At 39.3% G+C, this 21,152-nt stretch overlaps 1 protein-coding gene across 4 annotated transcripts in view; it reads left to right on the forward strand.

Annotated features, from left to right (window-relative positions):
* The window catches only part of PRTG (protogenin), an 89,114-nt gene that overhangs the window by 41,392 nt on the left and 26,570 nt on the right, over positions 1 to 21,152 (forward strand). For all 4 annotated transcript variants that reach the window (XR_002441740.1, XR_002441741.1, XM_021406950.1 and 1 more), the window contains exons 9-11: positions 506 to 670; positions 2,717 to 3,022; positions 4,134 to 4,322. Coding sequence is in view for 2 of the 4 variants with exons in the window: in XM_021406950.1 (XP_021262625.1) it covers positions 506 to 670; positions 2,717 to 3,022; positions 4,134 to 4,322 (660 nt within the window). In the remaining 2 variants the exon portion in view is untranslated. The remainder of the gene's footprint in view (positions 1 to 505; positions 671 to 2,716; positions 3,023 to 4,133; positions 4,323 to 21,152) is intronic.

Consider the following 21,152-nt stretch of genomic DNA (forward strand, 5'->3'; position numbering starts at 1 on the left):
ATCCTTTTGCTGAATAATTTCTTTGTTTTGTGTTATTTGGGGGGTGGAGGGTTTTATGTTTGGGTTTTTTTGTTTTGTTTTGTTTTGATGGAGTAGAGCCTTTGCATTCCTCCCAGACTGCTATAGTAAGGCTCTGTAAATAGGTTTTGAAAAAGCCTCCTGACTCTAAACAAATAGATTTAGAAGTTTGCTCTGAATTATAAGGCTATTAGAGCTTGTCTGTTGTGTTACTGTATATTGGGCGCAGTTTGTTGTGACTAATTTTAAAAAGGGGTTTAGAGTTGCATTCAGTGTTCCTGATTCAGGAAAATCCTGCAGCACCATTATCTACACCACAGTAAGACACAGTTACTCCTGTGCATAAATGAACTCTACTTAGCAGGCTGAAGAAAAAGAGATAAGCTGGGTAAGAAAACAAAATAACTTTGTAAGATCTCACAGCCAGATACTGCAATGTTTAGAGATTATCTGGAATTTTTGTTTGTTTAACCCTTGTTTTGTGCAGGTTTAAATAACGAAGAGTACCAAGTGGTCATCGGAAATGATACAACTCATTACATTATTGATGATTTGGAACCAGCTAGCAACTATACCTTCTATATCGTAGCTTACATGCCTCTGGGAGCCAGTCAGATGTCAGATCATGTGACTCAACACACCCTTGAAGATGGTAAGACAGATAAATACCCCTGTTTTTAAGTGAGCGTTTTTATTCACACTGAATAGAAATGTGCAATCAAGTGCTAATAGCTTTCAAGGATTCAGTGACATCAGTGAGACTTGTAGATACGAGTGATGTAAGACTGAACCAGGTAACAAAAGCAATGAAAATGAAATAACATTCAGACAGGACAACATCGTATATTACGTGACATCTTTTTTTTTTAACATTGAAAGACATTTCATTAAATCGGGTAAAGTATCTTTTCAGATCTTCCTCAGTGCTGAGGATTTGGTGGAAGCCTACAATTTCATCTTTGTGACTCTTTTCTCAGGCATTTGAAATGTGGATTAAGTTGCACATGCAGTGCATCTTCTGTAAATTTTGAAGGAAGGTTTGGAATAACAATTTGGCGTACTAACTCCCCTACCCTTTTCTGTTGTTGCTGTTGTTTGTTATTTGCAGTTTGTGTGTTTGTTTTTTGGTCTGTGCTTGTTCGACAAGGGCCAAAGATAGGATCAAAGGGATGGAGTACCTCTCTTGTGGAAGATTGAGGGAACTGGATTTTTTACACAGTCTAATAGTGGTAGGAAAAGGGGGAATGGCTTTAAACTAAAAGGGGAAAGTTAGGTTAGATGTTTGGAAGTAGTTCTTTATTCAGAGCGTGGTGAGGCAATGGCACAGGCTGCCCAGAAAAGTTGTGGATGCCACATCTCTGGAGGTGTTCAAAGCCAGGTTGGATGTGATCCTGGGCAGCCTGATGTGGTGGGTGGCAGCTAGCCCACAGCAAGGGGTTGGAACTGGATGGACTTTAAGGTCCCTTCCAGCCTAAGCCATTCTATGATTCCATTAATTGGAGTTTCTTAAAAGACCATACTGACTTATTTCTGTGCAGTGAATTAACTATCCAGAACATCATTGGAGTTGATGAACAAATTCTGATAGGATTAAGCTTTGGCAGCATGGAACACTTCCATTTACAGTTGTCCGCCTGACTTGTGTCTCAGTTTCATGTGGGATGAAATTGTTTTCTACAGAGTGTCTGGTATGATGCTGTGTTTTGGTTCTAGAAGAAAAACAACGTTGAAAGCACACTGATGTTTATTGTTGCTGCTAAGCAGTGTTGTTCAGAGCCCCATCCCTGGAGATGTTCAAGGCTGGGCTTGATGAGTTCCTGGGCAGTCTGATCTAGAGGTTAGCAAACCTGCCCACAGCAGGGGATTGGAACTAGCTGATCACTGAGGTCCCTTCCAACCCAAGCAGTTCTATGAGTCTATGAAGGCCATTCTCAACGAAAGGCCAAAGGAGCTGGGAGGGAGCAGAATTAGGACAGCTAACTTAAACTGAACAAAGGGATGTCATGCCTTTTGACATAATGTGGAAGGAGTTTTGAAGGGGGTTCACTTAGCTCTCTTCCACTACTTGGGGGCTAGCTGGGCATTGGTCAGAGGGTGGTGAGCAATTGCTTGTGTATCTCTAATTATATACATTTTTATATATATATATGCAAGTATAGTGGTGTGTAGTAGTGTAGTAATAACTATTACCCTTTTCCTTCTCTCAGTAGTTTTATCTTAACCTACGAGTTCTACTTCATTTTTTTTCCCGATTTTCTTCCTCATCCCGCTGGGAAGCAGGAGGGTGGTGAGCAAACTGTGTGGTCATTAGCTACCTGCTGGGTTAAAGCACAACATGTAGCCAGAAGTTACTACCCTTGTAACAGGGCTGGTGGAAGGGAAGCGCACGCACAGTTCTGAGCACTACTGGATGTTGTTCAGATGCCTAGTTTCAGCTGCTGCATGTAACCTTGACAGTCACTTTGGCAGAACAGTAAAGCGTTGACTGCCATCAATTCCTGCTGTCAGCAGTAAGAGAAGAAAATGCGGAGAGCTTTACAGAAAGGAGCTTGCTAGGTTTATATTGGATGCAGAAGGTTAAGAAGTATGAGCAGTGTCAAGCTATTCTTAAAATAAACAAGGATCTACAAAACTGCTTATTACAAGTACCACATCATAGGTTAAGGTGCTCAAAAACTTTTGTCCTTTTCCTTTTCAGTTCCCTTGAGAGCTCCTGAAATTAGTTTGACAAGCCGGAGTCCTACAGATATTCTTATCTCTTGGTTGCCAATTCCTGCAAAATACAGGAGGGGTCAGGTGGTGCTGTATCGTCTATCGTTCCGCCTCAGCACAGATAGCAAAATCCAAGTCTTGGAGCTTCCAGGGACTTCAGATGAGTACCTCCTTGAAGGGCTGCGGCCTGACAGTGTCTACTTGGTTCGTATTACTGCTGCAACAAGGATTGGCTGGGGAGAGGCATCTTTGTGGACCTCCCACCGAACTCCAAAAGCTACAAGTGTGAAAGGTATTAATGCTTATGTTACTTGCTGCCTGGAGATGGGGTCAACTGTGGGCTTCATCTGAAGGCTACACGTTTTTCTAATAGTTAACACAAGGATGTGAAGCAAGTTTTCCCATTACATGTCCTTATCCTAGTGATCTAGGGAATACTGTTCTAACTATGAATTTGTGCACAGTCTACACAAGTTCATGTTTTTAGTCTCAGGATCAGAAGTTGTCGAGAAACGAATCTGTCTTGTGCTTCATATGTGACAGCAGAAAGAAAAGCCAATGTATTATTTTTGTGTCTGTCTTTCATTGTTGTCATAGGCTGATATTCATGTGCTTGATACGGTGGTAGGAAACTTTAATTAAAATATTTTAGCTTTTAGCTTTGTTTCCAATGATAACATGGTTTTCTTCTATTCTATGTGATTTTAATAAAAAACAAACTCCAAAAGTGTAGCAGTTCAGAGTAAAACTCTTCTTCATGTCAAGACATTTCACATTGGCAGCCTGCGTGGGTGCATAAGGGAGCTGAGATGACGTGTCTGCTCTACAAACAAAACACACAGTTTGAATATACAGATGGACTTACCTGAAATCTGATTTAAGTTGTTATAGCTGAATTTTGGCTTACATTATTATTTACCAATGTTGTATAGAAGAGCATTCAATTTTGCATGAATGCCTTAAAGATATAGATTTGAATTTGTGACTGTATTTCTTAGCTTAGTCTACATCCATCTCATTTGAATTTAATTGAGTTTTGAATTAGCAAATTATTAGCTCTTGATGAATTGTGATGTTATTGCTATTTACATTTGCTCTGGATTATTTTAGAGCAAGAAAAAAATTTACAAACTTTGAATTATCCTCATTTTCTTTTGAAAAAAAAAAAAGGAATTAAAAATACTTTTTAAAATCTTATTTTCTTTTTTTTTTTTTTTGAGATGCTGAATTGAAAAATGGCTATTTCCTAATTTACCTGAAATTATGCTTTTAGATTAGCTACATCACAAATGAGCTAGAATTAAAATCTTGAGTGAACTTTTGAGTCATGGGCACTCTGATTTTAACATAGGATTTTGTTTTTCTTAAATATAATAATATTATGTTTATTTCTCTAAAATCAGCACCGAAGTCTCCTGAGCTGCGTTTGGAGCCAATAAATTGTACAACCATTACAGTACAGTGGCAGCAGGACTCTGATGACACTGCTGCTATTCAAGGGTACAAATTGTATTACAAAGAAGAAGGCCAGCAGGAAAATGGACCGATTTTGTTGGATGCCAGTGATCTTGAGTATACTGTCAGTGGTTTAGGTAAGTACAGAAAATATTTCTTAACTGTTCTGGAAGGCAATAAAATCAAAGGACATCTTAAGGATCTTAAATCTTCAGACCTACAAGGCTACTGCATTAGTTTTGGCCATCTATATTCCTAGCAATAAGCTATTTAAACTAGAGTTTAAATAGAGCTGCTGATGGATAATCCTATCTGTATCCCTAAATATATGTTGTGCAACACTTAGATAACCAGATCTTGTTAATCTTGTATAAGTTAGAAGGACACCTAACTTCATTCCAGAAGATACAGAACTGGTAGTTAGTAAATATCCATCTTTTTACTCAGTTTAATACTTGATGTTTTCAGCTTTTGTGTGTTTGTGCTTTGTGTAGTAACAGTGAAAGATGAGTACAAAATACCAAAGATTTTTCTCTGGTCTTTCTAGGCTATGTTTCTGTTATTTGTTGCCTTTCTCATTGGCTATACTGCCCAACAAGCACTGCTCACATTGGTGTGGCTATAGGACATATTACTGTAAATTCCTGCAAATATTACTGGAGTACTGCACTAAAAGGAAATAAAAATACCTTCAAGTATTAATGGGATAGTAACATGCGTACGGTACTAGCTAGTAGCCTCTCTGCATGTTCTCCTTTATATTTTAATTAGTACTGGTAAATATTTGCAGAACTGAACACAAATATGAGAGCACGGAGCAGTCCTGTTGTAGTCTTTCAGCTGATGATCAGACTGTTTTCTCCTGTAGCTCTTGCCTTGCATATCAGTACAGATGTCTTGGTATAACCCCTAGTAAGAAGGTGCTTCTGTTTATATAGAAAAAGCTGAGATTTTTTTTTAAATAAAAAGGTGTGATCAGTGTAATCAGCAAAAGTAAAATAAGAATTGACACTTAGCATTTGAAATGTGTCGAGATAGTTTACTTAGGGGTAATCTGGAGAACTGAATTATCAGAATTGACCTGTGCTCTTAACTTGGTCAAATGGCCTCTTCACCATGATCAGACAATTCTCATCTGCTGCATACAGTTGAGATACTATTTTAGAGGAGATCACTGGGGAGAGCATTCTGCTCTGTTAACTGGACAACTGGCCATCTGTGACCATTCTTGCCCAGAGCATCTGGCAGCAGCTGACTGTTTAACAGAGCTGTGAGACAAAAGAGCATTGGCTTGGAAGGTTGTGCTATGTGTCCTAGGCATAAATGTTTTTTGGTTTGTTTTTTGTTTTTTTTTTTTGACTTGTCATTATGCAGTCACTAAACAATAATTTCAAACAGGCAAATTTATTAATTGTGTGACTCCTATCATGAGAATTGTTCAGTATACTAATCCTCCTCAGATTAAAATATTGTTTTACAGAATTATGTTTAAAATATATTATCTGTGTGTTTTTTATTGGGCTTTCTTTCCAGTAGGCATGTAGACAGAGGACAAAACAGAAGCAAAATGAGTTTGGGAAGGCACAACTTTCACACAGTCATATTGTTGCCCAAATTCTAGGATGTATGAACATGGAAGATCCACATGCTTGAATTTACCATTCAATCATGGTGAATAGGGTGTTTTGAGTGTTCATTCCTTGCCTTAATTCTAAATATCTGCATATGGTGACCAAAACAGGACACATCCCGTATAATCTGGTTGCCATTCCTTATATTTTTAATGTGTGTGTAATTTATGATGCCATAGATTAGTCCTGTGAAGAGTGTGTGTTTTCATGCAACTTTCAAGTAGACATCAGCTTTTTTATTTCTTTATGGAACATACAGAGTTATTTGAAGTTAACTTTCCTGTGTGCATTTATAGAAAAAGGCATTAATTGCCACAACTGCAAAAGACTCAGTACTGGAAATCTGATCAGGTCATGGTTTTTGACTGCGAAGGTTGTTATGTATGTTGAAGCCCAGAAATTTCACACATATTTCTCATAGTGATAGTACCTGTTTGATTACTGTATTTGCCCACTGAGAAGTCAACTGTTTGAAAACTTGTGGGTACTACATTATTTCTTAGAAAACAGTACACAGCCAACCTTATTCTTCCAGTAGTAGCTACACCTGGGGAGAATATAGCAGGTAAAATGATATGCAGTATATAAAATAACAAAGAGTGTAGCAACATCCATACAGTAATAAGGAACTTGATATGCTTTTCTTTTTATTTCTTGTGAATAATCTAAATCATTTAACTGGGTTATCTTATTTATATATTTCTAATTAAAATATCACTTACCGGGAAGTGGCCCTGCCTGTTAGAATTGAGATGAAACAAGGAAAGCCATCTATCTAGGTTTCTGACTACCGTAAACTGAATCTTCATGAATTGGACAGTGGCTTTGAGAAGCAATGTTCTGGCTTACATTTGCCTCTTCTTTGGACACTAAATTCACAGAATCACAGAATGGTGACTAATGAAAACTACAGACTTACTGACAGCCTCTTTAAAATAAAGGACCCTTAATGTCTTCATTACAAGCTACATGTATTAGTAGAATATGGCAAGTATGAGATCTTAAGGGGCAAGGTGTGTTTAGAGACTTCATTTTCATAGATGTTGGATAATGTGGTCAAATAAAAGGCTATTTCTCATTTGGGAATGCTCACAGATGCTTTCTGGTGGCAAGGTTTGAGTACTTTCTCATTCATATCTGTTGCCACTGAACAGTTTGTCATGACCTAAGCCTGCCCTACCATTTTCTATTCTTTTGCATAGTTAATAAATTGCAGATAGAGTTCTAATGAAATGTGGAGCATAACAATATGTCTCTCCTTGGAATATTTTGCTGATGTTGATGCACATGGACGTCAGTTGCGCAAAATCTGTGTTCAGGGAAGACAATTCACTTTGTGGCAACTGAAGTGCATTAGGACATCAGAATTCATAATCTCTTAACAAAGAGAACATTAGCATTGATACTATAAACACTGTTGATTGCATTTATTATTGATAACATTTGTGAATTACTGTTAAATGACTTGCAGATGGCTACTGGACCCTTGGTGGAAGGACAAGACTGATAAAGGAGAATCAGCAATGGCAGTGTAAAATAGGTTTCAGTGGCTGAACATTAAATATAGCAATATGACTGTTATGCTGTATGTTTAATCTGTTTTTTGTTTCAACCTTACATTTTGAGAACTGATCTCCCTTACTTTAGTGTAAGTCTACCCAGTTACTTCAGTCTATTTTTTAACTGAATTATTTAGCGTGATAGTCACTAGGTAAATAGAATTAAATGATCTGATCAGAGTCAGGGCTGCCTTTCTCAAAATAAATATTCACGGTTTCACATAGACATTTCTTTGTGTTAAAGATCTTGGCATTTATTTTTCAATAGTGAGCCACTTCCTAGTCCAGTGTAAAATTCCATTATCACTTGAATTTGCTACAGGAGCATACCCTTGAGTGCATACCATGCATTTTTGACTCTATTTTTAATTCCTCCTTTGCTTACTCCTGCTCTAGAAAGTTGTGACTTTTCACTTCCAGCCTGGAGAACAGAAGGCTCTGGGGAGACCTCGTTGCAGCCTTTCAGTACTTAAAAGAAGCTTTTAAAAAAAGACTTTTTACATGATCTGATAGCGATAGCGCAAGGGGGAACAGTTTTAAACTAAAAGAAGAGAGATTAAGATTAGGTGTCAGGAAGAAATTCTTTACTCGGAGGGTGATGATGTGCTGGCACAGGCTGCCTAGAGAAACGCCTCATCCCTGGAGACATTCAAGGCCAGGTTGGATGGGGCCCTGGGCAGCCTGATCTGGTGTGTGGCAACCAGCCTATGGCAGGGGTGTTGGGATACTATAGCCTTTAAAGTTACCTCCAACCCAAACTATTCTATGATTCTGTTCTAGGCAGACAGTGTGAGATTTGATGAATCTGCTGTTACAGATTCTGTTTCTATTTCAGAATGTGTATGCTTGTTCAGAAGTTGAAGTGAGTTTTCTTGGTGGAGGAGTTTGTTTGGGAACCTTCTTGCATGACTTTAAAAGTCAAAACAAAGGGATTGTCCAGAGAAGCTCGTTTCCTACTTTTCATTGTCTTCATATCATTTTTTTTTTAGAAGAACTGGTATCACTGGTACTCACTACTTACTGCACTGAGTGTTTGTTTGCCTGTCACAGCTCACTGTGCAGCCGTATGATCATTAGGAGGGTAGAACCAGTACAAGAGGGGCAGTGGCTCTGATGTACCCATTTCAGGCTTATATGTTTTGCCAGAACCAGGAACTCTTCAGAGCTAAGTGGTACTACTGATGGGAATCTCATCCCACCAGCTGCATGTAGACAGATTAAAATCAAATTTAGCTTCTTGCTTAACAGATTCAAGAAAGCGCAATCCACTATGATGCTGTAACACAAGTTCATTGTTCTTCAGATTGCCTGGAGTTCTCCCCCTCTGAACTTTAATTAAATTGGAAAGATAAACACATTAGATATTACCATGCTAATAATAGCAGTGTTTTTTACTGATTAAGTGAATGATGACGGGGGAAATACAATGTGTTCTTGTGCCATTAATACCTTCTACGCTTGGAGAAAGGGAGGAAAGGAAGAATTCACTCTGCAAATTCATCCTTCTGTAGTTGCTGTCTGGAAGCTCTACCACCTTGCTTGATGGTAGTTACAGAGAAGATTTCAGAAATTTGCGCTTAGATGGCAAGGCTCATGTAGGATCTCACTAAATGCACATGAAATCCTGGGGCAATCAGGTTGTGGCAGGGATGGGTACACCTTAGGTGCTCTTTTGTTTCTGTTGCACACAAGATGATATCATGCTAAATAACCATTTTCAGCCAGAAACACCTTAGGGGATGGAAAAACTGGTCTGTTAGCTTCAGTGAGAACACCTTGAGCATGTGAGCACACTTCGCTTGGCCTTTCCCTAGCATGGCCCCTCCCCAGGAGAGCCTGTGAAGTGCTGTCCTGTGCTGGGGCTGTAGACCCCGGAGAGCGGCTGGCTCCCCAGGGCAGGGTGCTACCAGGCTGCAGGGGGTGGACAGAGCCTGCTGGTGATTTGATGAGCATGAAATTGAGTGTATCTGCTTTTATGTATGTGTTTGTATACATACACATGCATATATATAAATATTACTATAATGATTGTTTGGCGATTCCTGGGAGGCCTGGGGAGGCTGCAGGCCTTCCCACTGGGAAAGTTTCTTGGGGCTATCTAAAGCTGCTTAACATGAGGGATATTGCAATCCCTCGCTGCTTCTTCTGGAACTCCAGTTTTATAATACCTAGTGGCTTCCTCCTGCTCAATCCAGTTCTTTTGGAGAATATACTTAGGTTCTGTCAGACTCATTTATCTAATATACTCAGTGTGATCAGAACGTTTGACCTTAATCGGCAAAACATCCATGATTCTGTGGAAACTCTTCAAGTCCTACCTCTGTCATTGCAGAGTGGAGAAATGAGGGAAAGTGCATTCCCCCCCCTCAGCTGGACAAATGTCTTAGTGCTTTGTGAAGAATTTGTCAAAATCTAAAGGATACAAAGATGTATTTTGTGACCCTACATGGTCTCTGCTCTGAAAAGGGGCTTGTGCTGCAGAATTAGACTGCAACCTATCATGCTTAGCATTCCTCCAGAGACTTACCTGGCCTTCGGTTGTTATTTTCACCTGGATCTATATATATTGCTTTATAACCATGATTATAGCTAAGCTTCAGTCTAGAGCAGCAAAGAGAAGATGATTCTATAATCTATAGAAATGGAATAAAGGTATATAAAAAAAGACAGTGCAGAGAATTTCTCCCATTAAACTGTCAGATGCGTGCCACCCAACTGCCTTTTCAAATAATTTCTTAAAAGTACTTGGGAAGTTTCATAAAGCAGGTGAATATAATGGTCAGGTATGACATAGTGCTTTGTTCTGCAACCTACTGCAGTTGTATGTGCAAGAAGGTGTAAATCTTAGCTTTATTGCCATCTATCTTGTTAAGAACTACAATTGTTGTAATATTGAGAAGAAATGCAGTATGAGCATATTATTCTATTTTTTAATTTCTGATCGTGACTGTCAGTGTGTTGAGGTAGTTATTTCTAATAGCTGGGGCTGTAATTTCAGTTCCGTCCTAGGTTTTGTTGGTGTCAAAATGTAGTCTTGCATATTTGTATCTGAAAATTGTGGGCCATCTGAAATTGCATAGGTGAGAATTGATATTGCAGTCTGGTTATGAGTTACTATGAAAATTTAGCTTGAGCTTCACAGATGAATTTCAAGGAACCAAACATTTGAACAGTTTAATAATATGAAAGAAACAACACAACTCGCTCAATATGCTTTTCATTTTTATTTTTTATTTTTTATTTCTTGTTTCATATTTAACTGTTTCCAAATTCTATTTGATGAAGCAAAACCTAGTATTGCAGGACTGCTTTATTTTTGCTTGAACTATTTTATGTTGAGTCAGACATTCGCTGTGAAATTTTGATTTGAACAAGCTATAGCTGCCTTTAAAAAACAAAAATCAGTAATGACAATAGTTCTTAATAAAATACAACTTCTCCAATTTTTTTTTTTTGCTCATAATACCAGATGATAGTACTGTGTGCTGTATATACTGGAACCAGTGTATTTACACTGTTGCATTGTGAAAAGTGTCTAATAGCTCAGTAGGTGACCAGGACAAATATTATCATTTATTACCACTGTTTACAGCTGGGTCAGTCGAGTGTTTACTCATGCTGATTACATCCTTAAACTAAACCTCTTATCTGTCAGTTCTCCTGATTGTATGTAACAGGCTTGCTACTACTACTTATCAGTTAAAACATGAGGGATTTGCAGAGCGAGGGGAGGAGGAATTGGCCAAATTGCACAGGAATAAAAGCAAAAGCCCTAGAAGTAGACCGGGCATGTTTAAAAGCAGCCTTTTCCCAGCTGTGACCTCTTACTCTTTTGCAGACCTGGCGATTTATGTATATTTGTATTTAACAGTCCCAAACTCTCGGGCTAGTCCTGGTGTGATACCATGCTTCTACTGCATGTCAGTAAACGAGAGACACATTCCTTGCTTCATAATCATAAAGGGCGGACCTGTCACCACTTTGAATGAGCCTGTCTTCTAAATGCAGACGTGGCATATCCGCATATCACTTTTTCCTGAGTTTATAAGGGAAGGGGCAGAACCCTTATGATTAAAAGAGGCAAGGGAGGGGGCTTTACTATGTTGCATCTTTTCTTTTTGCTTGCAAAATATCAAAGCAAATGCTGCTTTGGTAAGTTTTTGTCCCTTTTTTTATACTGAGCCATATTGCCTGGTAAGACCATAAGTGTAAACAGAGGTCAGATTTTTTTTTTTCCAGTTCTGTGGTTGGAGTTTACAAGCTGGTGCATTATGTTTTGTTTCAAGTGCATGTCAGTGCTGGTAATTCCTCTGGACATATTTGTAGCTGTTCTTTCCAGATTCAGATTTATTGTTGTTGAATGCGCAGAAACTTGGCTGGGTGGCAGAAGCAGGGAAGGAATGAAATCTTTGTTTTGTGCTGCGTTTTTTGATTAAGCAATTGTTGGTCCATTGTGCAGCTTGATGTGGAGCAGAGCAAGTGAGTGGGGAATATCAGGAGGTTGGATAGTGCAAATGCACTGAGATGAGGTGACCAGACCAGCTGATTTTCAGACTGACCCAATTCCATAAGTTTGTGCCTCCCTTGTGGAATTAAAATACTAAACTGCTCTGTTTGGATGAAAAATCAATTCACTCAGGTTATAAATTGAATTTTTACCAAGCTAAACTGAATCTTGCCTTTAATTGTGTGTCCCTTTGTTGGAGCTTATTGGCATGGCATCCATTACAGCAAGTGTGTCTCTGGTTCCCACTCGTATATACAACAAAATGAGAATCCTAGATAAACATCAGCTTGTTTTTTACTCAAGAGAGGCCAGTTAAGTATCAGCTGCTAAAGCTGCGTGCTTATTGTGCAGTTCAAGTGCCACATCTGTAAAAGTGTAGTGCCTTCCTTCCTGCGTAGTTCTGTAGTTACAGTTCTCTTGCACTGCGCTCTATCACAAAGTTGTCTCATCATTACCTATTTTCAGTTGAATTTTAGTTCTCAGTTAAAAAGATTACTTTGATTATCACATTCTTTCTGATAGTATAACCTTTGTTAAATTGATTTATTGGTTCTTTTTGGTTTTAAATGGCATCTTAAGTAAATCTGCCAGTGTTGTTGTTTTTGAAAGAAAATGTTATTTTCACATAGTTTATTTGCAACGGAAAGCTTTAATTAATGTTTAGTGTATTTGTCAGTCTTAAATTACACCACCAAACCTCTCAATAGTTCACTGATTGAGCCAGCAGACAACTTTAATGGGTGTCGAAATACTGAAATTTGCAACATCTATATTAGTGAAGTATCTGTTTTGGTGTCGATTAAAATGTCACCTGTGACAAAACACGACAAGCGCTTGGTTAGGGCAATCTCTGGGTATCTGTGAGTTAAATTCAGAGTCATCACGTAGTTTTAAAATGAATGGAGAGCTATTTGTCCTTGTGCGAAGATGGGCGAGATCTCTCTTAGTTAAGATCTTTCAGAAACAGGTAGATTCTGTGCTGGAAAGATTGCCAGGTATTTTTTTATGTAACCTTCTTGAAAGTGCTCCCTAAACTACTCCAGTTTGAATCCATTTGTCTTGCAAAACAGTCCTGACATTCTCATTTAACCATGCCTTGACTTTTGCAGTAATCCATGTTAACTTTGCGCATCAGTTGCACTTTAAAGGTGAGGGACAGGGGGAGGGAAGAGCGCAGAATGAGATTGAATGTACTGTACTTCAAAAAACAAAACAGAGTGTTAAGAACAGTTAAGCCTGGCTCTCTAATGAGACAGTGGGAGTTGTCTAGGTGGAGGAAGTTTCCTTGTTTCCTGGGTTGATGCCTCGCAACAATTTTGTAGATTAAAACTATCATGATGCAGACTTTACTAAGGCAGCGGTTGAGATTGCATTCCAAGGGCCTACTCCGGTAGCAAGGAGAATTTCTGCCAGCTTTTTGGGAACACTTTTATCTCTTTATCAGCTGCCTCCATAGCTGAGTCAGATGCGGCTGTTTTCTCCTGGGACGTCGGACTAATGGTGTTGCAGCTCCAAGAAGTGGAATCAAAGGTGCAGTGCAAAGCACTGAAAATTAGAAGGGGGGTTATTTACATTCTGTCAAGATAACTATCCAGCCTCTAGCGTGGCAAGCTGTGTCCTTTTGAAAGTATTTGAATATAAGATGATAAAGCAACCAGAATCTTGCAGGAAATGCTCTGTTCTCTTCTGTGTTCTTGGGGTAGAAATTCCACCATTTAAAGCTAACCCTGTGTGGGAATTCAGCTGGGAAATTGTGTCATCCTGATTGAGTAACAGTTAGGATGTATGCAAATAGTGTTTCCTTGTTCTTTTGCTGGAGCTGAAGGTTGGTATTTGCTTGGTGAGAAGGACATATTGATCACTATTGAAAATATTTACAATTTTTTGATGTAAACAAAAATCCTCAGAAAAACCCTCAGTTGCTTTTGAGATGGTTCAAGTATTGCAATCAGTCCATAATAACACATTTTAACAGCTATGTTGTTAAAGTTATCAGTAAATAAAGACCAATTGATTGGAATTGGAAAATACAGTTTTAAAGGGAAAAAAGAGCAAGCAGGTAAAATGGCAGACATGACCAGATCATTTCTCACATTTCTTTCTGAAAAACAGACAAAAAAAAAAAACACCAAAAAAACAACAGCAACAAAAATAAATCGAACACAACAAACAGAAGGAAACAAAAACAACGCACATTTGTGTTTTACAAGCAGTGTTTTATATCTAAACAGAAGTTTATATTTCTTTTTCTGAAGTGCGAGGATTTGTCTCTGAGAGACACCATTATTTAATTTGCTATTTATTGGACTTCATTAGTAAAATACTTAAGTCCTGGATTGCAAAGAAGCTGCTCCTTGGAGAAGGCTTAGAGAAAACTCCTGTTATAGGAAATTAAATCAACATTGTCCATTAATCATACTGCATGTCAACCCCCAGACCTCTCTTGATTGTTCTTGGTGAATGTGAGGAACCATTAGATGTGTGAGGTCCTTAAAGGTCTGAGTAAGTCAAAGGGGAAGAGTTTAAAAAAATGCCAGTATTAGCACATGAAAGAGACTTCAGAGTGGACAGAAGAAAACATTTGCTGTACGGGGCTAGTTACATTTCTACATTTTTTTCCGCCGGTGTTTTTTATTGTTTTCCTCCTTCGTTTAACAAAAATCCAGATGTTGTGATCAAAATGTTATGATTAATTTCACCTGAGTTTTTTTCTTTTTTCTTTAATTTTATTTTGGGTCACGACACTGCTTTTGATAAAGTAAGGGAAAGTTAATGGTGGAGTTTCTTTATGAATTCAGTATTAGTGATAAATAAATGCACTTCTAAAGCTGCTGAAGTTTCTGATAACTTTCCTGCCCAGAGAAACACCTTAGCTAGAGGATATTTGCCACAAAGGCATTACTGCTAATAGAAGCATTTCTCTGTTTTGGGAGATGATGCAATTGTGAAAAGCCAGTGTTTTTTTCAGGCAGCTGGGAGTTGCACTTTTGTGGCAAATGAAGGGAGAGTATGTGGGAAGTGGAGAAAAAGCAACCTCGTGTTGGAAGAAGCAGCTTTTGCTGTGAAACTTCTCTTCCAAACCCCCGATGTTTTGCATCTGGGAAAAATGTTTAGTAGACATCATTTTTGTATTAAAAGTGTATTTCAACATTTATACTTAATTCCACAGTATTTTTATCATTCTTACAATTGAGTATTGTACTTGGCCTCAAACTGCGTATTACAAAATAAAGGTGGTTGTGGCATCAGTAAGAAGCTTGACAAGGGAATATTTATTGGTCCAGTTTGGTAGATCAGTTAAAGACTTGAATTTCCTGCCTGTTGCACGCATCCAGTTACGAATACACTGGGTCGTTGTGCCTCTGTCACATTTGTATGCAGACAAAGGAGTAGACATAAATTATTGTATAGAAATACACCATGAAAATGTGTTGTGTACATCAGATCCCAGAGCAGTGGAAATCGGTGGAACTGGAAATATTGAGGAGCAGTAAGGCTGATGAGAGCAGGATTTGTATGGCGGAAGAGAGGCAGATAAGTGAGCGCTGTGCTGCTGGGCATTGTGTCCATTTGCCCATTGGTTCCACACTTTATCCTTTGTATATTTAAGAAGGAGGGAGGGATGTGCTAGGCACACCCTATTGCCTAGCTCTTTATCTGTGTGTCTGTGTTTGCATGTGTATATATAAAAACTGCCCGGAGAAAAACGGGATGTCTTCTTACTTCCTGATCGGGTCTAGCACAGCACTTCTCCACCAGAAATACACCGCTTCCTATATCAGTCCACTGTATTAATTTTTACTTTCATGATAGTTTTTGGCCTAACCTAGGCTTTTTCTTCATTTATGCATGCCTTGTGGCCTTTGCCTCCCTGCTCCTTGCTTGCCTCTATCTAACTTCTCTAGTTTCCATCACTCCTGGAGCCTTAGCAGTGAGAACCACGTGCCTTGGAAAGCCCATAGCTGTAGCACTGTCTGCCGGTTATTTGTGCTGAAACTCAAGGAAGAGAAGGGCCGTTTTTGTGGAGTTGGCTCAGGTACTGGTGCTTTAAACGTGAGCGTGACACAATATTGCTGAAATCAGTGACAAGACTGAGCTGTACATTTCCAGATTTCCAGCTTTGCATTTAGTCTGTTGGATAACAGCTCCCCCTTGAGGGAAATGTCCTTTACTAATAAATTCATAACATTTTTGTTCCCTCTATTGGAGGTTTTGTGTGGATAGGTTTGGGGTTCACGATTTCACCAAGCTGCATAAGATGAAACAGATTCCTGGTGACTGTGTTGCATCCCAGCCATCTGGCCACAGCTGGGAATAGCACATTGGTTTTGCCAGTGGCTTGCTTTGTCAAGGTGGGAAGTCACTTAGTTCTGAGTTTCTCAGAATGGAATTCAGAGCACAAAAGTATTGAAAACTGTTTTGGAAGAAAATACCTGTCTGTGCTGCTCCTCTGTGCTTCCATTACCATCTGTGCGGTTGCACGAGGACAGGGTGGGAAGCTGCCAAGCATAAAAAATAACTCAGCCCAGGAACGTGGCTGAAGGGCGAGGGGAAGCAGGCCGCCTTCCTTGAGCAGCGGCGTTGGCTAACGCTGGTTTAAAATGCTCATCGAACTGCAGGCTCAGTTTAGCATTTATAAAACTGAATTAATGATGGGAAAACGTTTTAATTGTACAAAAGCAGAGAGCTAGCTAAGAGTTAAGTAGCTTAGTGTTTATGTTACTGAAGTAATCAATCAATCAGACTATTTTCCATTTTCTAAGTGTTATATAAACTTCAAATGTAGAGGAATTGCACAGAGACCATTTTGTTCTTCCTTTTTCAATCAAGATAATAATATAGCTTGGATTACAATCTTGAAAAGGTTAGGAAAGATAACTGAAATAAGCCGGTTTATGAGCAGTATCCCAGTCTTTCACTTGCTACCTTTCAGCTTGTTATTGCAATGTTTGACAAGTATTCAATGCTTGTTCTTCACAAAACTAATTAAAAAATACAGCAGGGATGGTGAAAGATTTAAATTACAACTGGTCTGTGGTCAAACATTTTGACAACAACATTGCTTCCCACAAGAAGTGGTTTTGTCTGGAAAAAAAAGAACTACATTTTAAACGAAAAAAAAAAGCTACACCACATTCCTATTGATATAAATTAGGGAAAATACTTTAAACATGTAAAAGCATCCTTGGAAAAAGGGGCAGTCTGTGAAATTCTGTTCTGGATTCCATGAAGATGTAGTTTACTTTTCCATGTTGTTATTGCTACTCGTGAGCGTCCTTTGAAGTACAGTAGCATTTACCTGTAGCAAGTAGTATTGACACTAAAACATTTTATAATCTATTTCCAAGTGGGGGAAAAAATACATTTTTTTTCTCTTTAGAACATCACAAAATATAAAGAAATAGCAGGGCTGTATTGTCAACACAAAGAGCAAAAGAATTCAGAAGTTTCAGGCAGTCTGAAATCTTTCAGGCCACTCTTTTTGTTCAGATGCTGCTCACTATGGACAGCAATCGACATTTCGTGAGAGAAGATTTGCACTCAGAGCACAGTCCAGAAAAAATTGCTCCTGAGGAAAGGATTCAAGCTTCTGAAAATAACGGGGCCAAATTCAGAATGCGCCCAAGCAGGATGACCCCTTCTACACCACTTGCAAGGGCAACCTGTGGTGCTCTTAAGACTGTTCCAGAGGTTTGGTCTTAATTAAATAGTCTTCAAATAAACCATTCAATATCTATTTAACTAAAAGCAACATCAACTTGCACAGCTGCTGCCACTAATATAGACTTAGTAATCCTTCTAGTGAATTGTCTTAAAAGAGCCTGGCCTGGAACGACATGAGGACAAGATGTCACAGGAATATGATTTTAGCTGGAATCAGCATGGAAATGAAAAGTTAGTGTAATTCTTACAGAGAGGCAAAATATCCTGGCCTTCTAGATAAGCATTTGTACATTTACACTTGCTGAAGTCATTCAGGAAGCAATATAAGTACATGGTGTATCAGGCTTCATTGCCTGGTAATGAGCTGTCACTGTATTCTTTTAATAAATTTTTATATGCAAATTCCTCCCACAAAACTCCTTATGAATAGCTCACGCCTCTGTGCCATTGAATATAAGCAGCAGTGCATGTTCAAGCCAAGGACACTGTAGGATCTTGGATACTTTTCTGATCATTACAAATGGAAATTTTCTTTAGGGCATGTTTTAGAAGATCGAGATGTCCCTGTATGAAAATGTGAAGGCTAAAAATAACCCTGCTGTGCCAAACCACTAGGGAGGTTGTTCAGCATAATCTAAATGTAATTAAAATGAATAGCCTTGTTAAATGTCAAAGACATGAGAGAGACTGTAGAAAATGAGGCGGCTAAGAAGATAATGGGGGGAAAGCAACAGACGTGTTCACGTATGGAGGGAAGTACTGCGGTGCATTTCATGACCGAGGGAGCAGCGCTGCGTCCTCGTGCCACGTGGAATTACCTGCTGGGATAAGGCATCTGAATTAAACTCTTCACAAGTAATTTTAGATATCCCGCTGGTTTCCTGGTTTATTAATCTGTGTGATTAAAAAATGCAGTGAATACTTTTCATTAACAGTAGTGTTTGAGGCAAGTTTGATGCCAGCCTTCTTCCTAAGCCAGTTTTAATGCATCAGAATGTAACTGCAGCAAATGAAATGTGCGAGCTGCCTTGTTAGAACCAGTAAACGTTCAGATTGTTAGCCTACAACACATATGTCAGTTGAGCAGATTCACTGTAAGACTTGTCAGCCTTCAAGGTTAACTTGTCCCTCTACCCTGCTACTCAGCAAATGAGTACCAAACTCTGAGTTTTGTTAAGCAGTTACTTTATTTACATCTGCTAAGTGCCTGTATAATAACTCAGTACTCGCACAGCTGTGTGTGCCGGTAAGCCTGCGTGCACAAAGTGTAGATGAGCTGTTGTCTGTCTGATAGCTGTGCCACCGTGCTGTGTGACAAACAGGGGCAGTGCTCCGAGAGTGGGAACATGCGTGGCCCTTGACACCTGCAAAAACAACTTCTCACTGCAGTTTGAGTTCTCATTATGTACAGAGCTGTGTAGGGGATAATAACTGCCATAATGCAAATATAATGGTTATTCCTACTTGAACATATTTTGTGTTGAACTGTCTGCTTGTTTTCCTTTTATAGCCAACTTGCTTTATGTATAGCAATTTGAAAATGTTTTAGTGTAGTTTCTTGTTGTCCTCACAAGGAGGAGAGCTGCAGACCAGTGGTTAATGGCCCTACCTGAAAATTCCGCATCTTGCAGTCGTACTCGCTGCAGCAGTACTCCTAAAACTTGAGATCTGAGATGAATCACCAGACCACAGATGTTTTTGCAATGAAACTGTGCCCCTCCTAGGAAGTCACTGAGGTGCAAGTAATGATAGATAGTGTTTTCATTTTGCTGCACAGAAGGGTCAAAATGGCAGGGGGAGTCCATGACAGACCAGCAGAAAATGTTGGTTCTGTAAGAAAATTTATTTCATAGCTTCAGGGGAAAGTTTGTGCACTGTGAATAGATTGCCTTTGTCGTTGTGTAAAAATGTGTTGTTTGTAAGGTGATGCTGGATGTCAGGCAATCAGTGAAAATGTATTATAGCGCTTGGTCTCTAAACAAATGTTAAACCGAACCTGGCAGACTGCTTACCGCATTGTGTTTGGATACATTTTCAGGAAGCATCCCTTGTAGTGCGAAGATCACATAAACTGTCAACGCATCCTTCCCATCCGCAGCCCACAGAGGCTGGTCTTCACGGGGGGAGATCATCTTTTCAGTCTCTTACTTACAAAAAAAAAAAACCAAAACCTATTTACAGCACACCCCTTTTTGAGGAGTGCTTGTATCAGGGTTATAATGATTTTGTAAAATTCAAGCTCTCTAACGTATGCTTCTTGAACTGTTGTGTCTGTCGGGTCCAGGTCGGTTGCTGTATGTGGGGGTACCTGTTGTATGGGGAGGCACATCCTATTTGCACCACTGTGTGAACTCTTGGTGGACAGATCGGCGTTGGTAAATGGCCGCACTGAAGGCTCTGCCGGCTCTTTCGGACACTCTTTCCCTCCCCCTCTCCCTCCCTTTCTTCTTGCAGAGATGGCCTCTCTACATAATTCCATTAAAGTGATTGTGCTCGGAGGGGTGGACTGAGGGGCAGTGCTCTCATCTTTCAAAGCAGGACCAATGAGCTATGTGCTTTCCACTGGGCAGTAACAAAAGAAAGGGTCTCTCAGAAGAAAAGACGAGCACAAAAGATCAAAATTAGGTGTTTGTCCAGGCCTCTGGTATTGCTTTCAAGTTAGCTTTTGAGGGCTCACTTTGAAAATGGTGAGCCAGGCTAGTTAACATAAGGGTGTCTGCTAGTTTTAGAGTGTGTTGTTACAATAATATTGGTAGAGAGCTTTTTGCTTGTGCAGTTTGTGCAGATCTCTAAAGCACGAGGGAAGCACAGGGCCCGATCAAAAACTGTGCAGGCACAGTTACGTTGTACGGCCCATAAGAAAATGGAGCAAATTCAAAGTCCTGGAGGATTTGCTTAACTTCTTTTAAACGCATTAGAGACATTTACGTCTTTCTGTTGCTTCTGTCGTCTCGAAAGGGCCAAAACATTGTATGCTGGGAATTCATCCTGCCCCTCTAGCCCTCCTCCCTTCACGCTTTTTTGTATAAAGCTGCTATTGCTGATTGTGAGCAGTGGGAGAGGTGATGTTTTTACTGCAAGGGGGTGCGAGGTGTTGTTTGTCCTGGGGCCCTCAGAGGGGATAGCGCAGAGCTACAAAAGGGATACAGACCCTTTTCAGATTTAGACAAATAAGCGAGAGCCATCCAAAGCCGTGGAAAGCCAGACCATTTAGCTCGATCAATTCATGTATGTCATATGTTCTGGTTTCTACCAAAATAAACCTTTGCAGTGTTGTACAAAGAACAAATCGCTTAGTTTCCTCTTCAGTTATTTGGTTTGCAAAGGAAAACATGAGTATCACAGGCAGCCTTTGTTCTGACTGTTTAAAGTTACCTTTAAATTGAAGAACAAGCTGTCTGAGATGTAAAATGTTGGCAATTTGTACCTTCTCAAAAACTACTTCAATATTAAAAAGTTAATACTTAAAACGTGAGGAGAAGTGAGATTTCAGCCTCTAGTGCTTAGAAATTACATATCCAGAGCCTGGACAAGATTGTAAAAACCATAATAGAACAGGATTGCTAAATGTGATTTTTTTCATTATATGTACCTGAGCAATGTAAA

This window comes from Numida meleagris, chromosome 9 (genome assembly GCF_002078875.1).
Source record: "Numida meleagris isolate 19003 breed g44 Domestic line chromosome 9, NumMel1.0, whole genome shotgun sequence".
Taxonomy (NCBI): Eukaryota; Metazoa; Chordata; class Aves; order Galliformes; family Numididae; genus Numida; species Numida meleagris.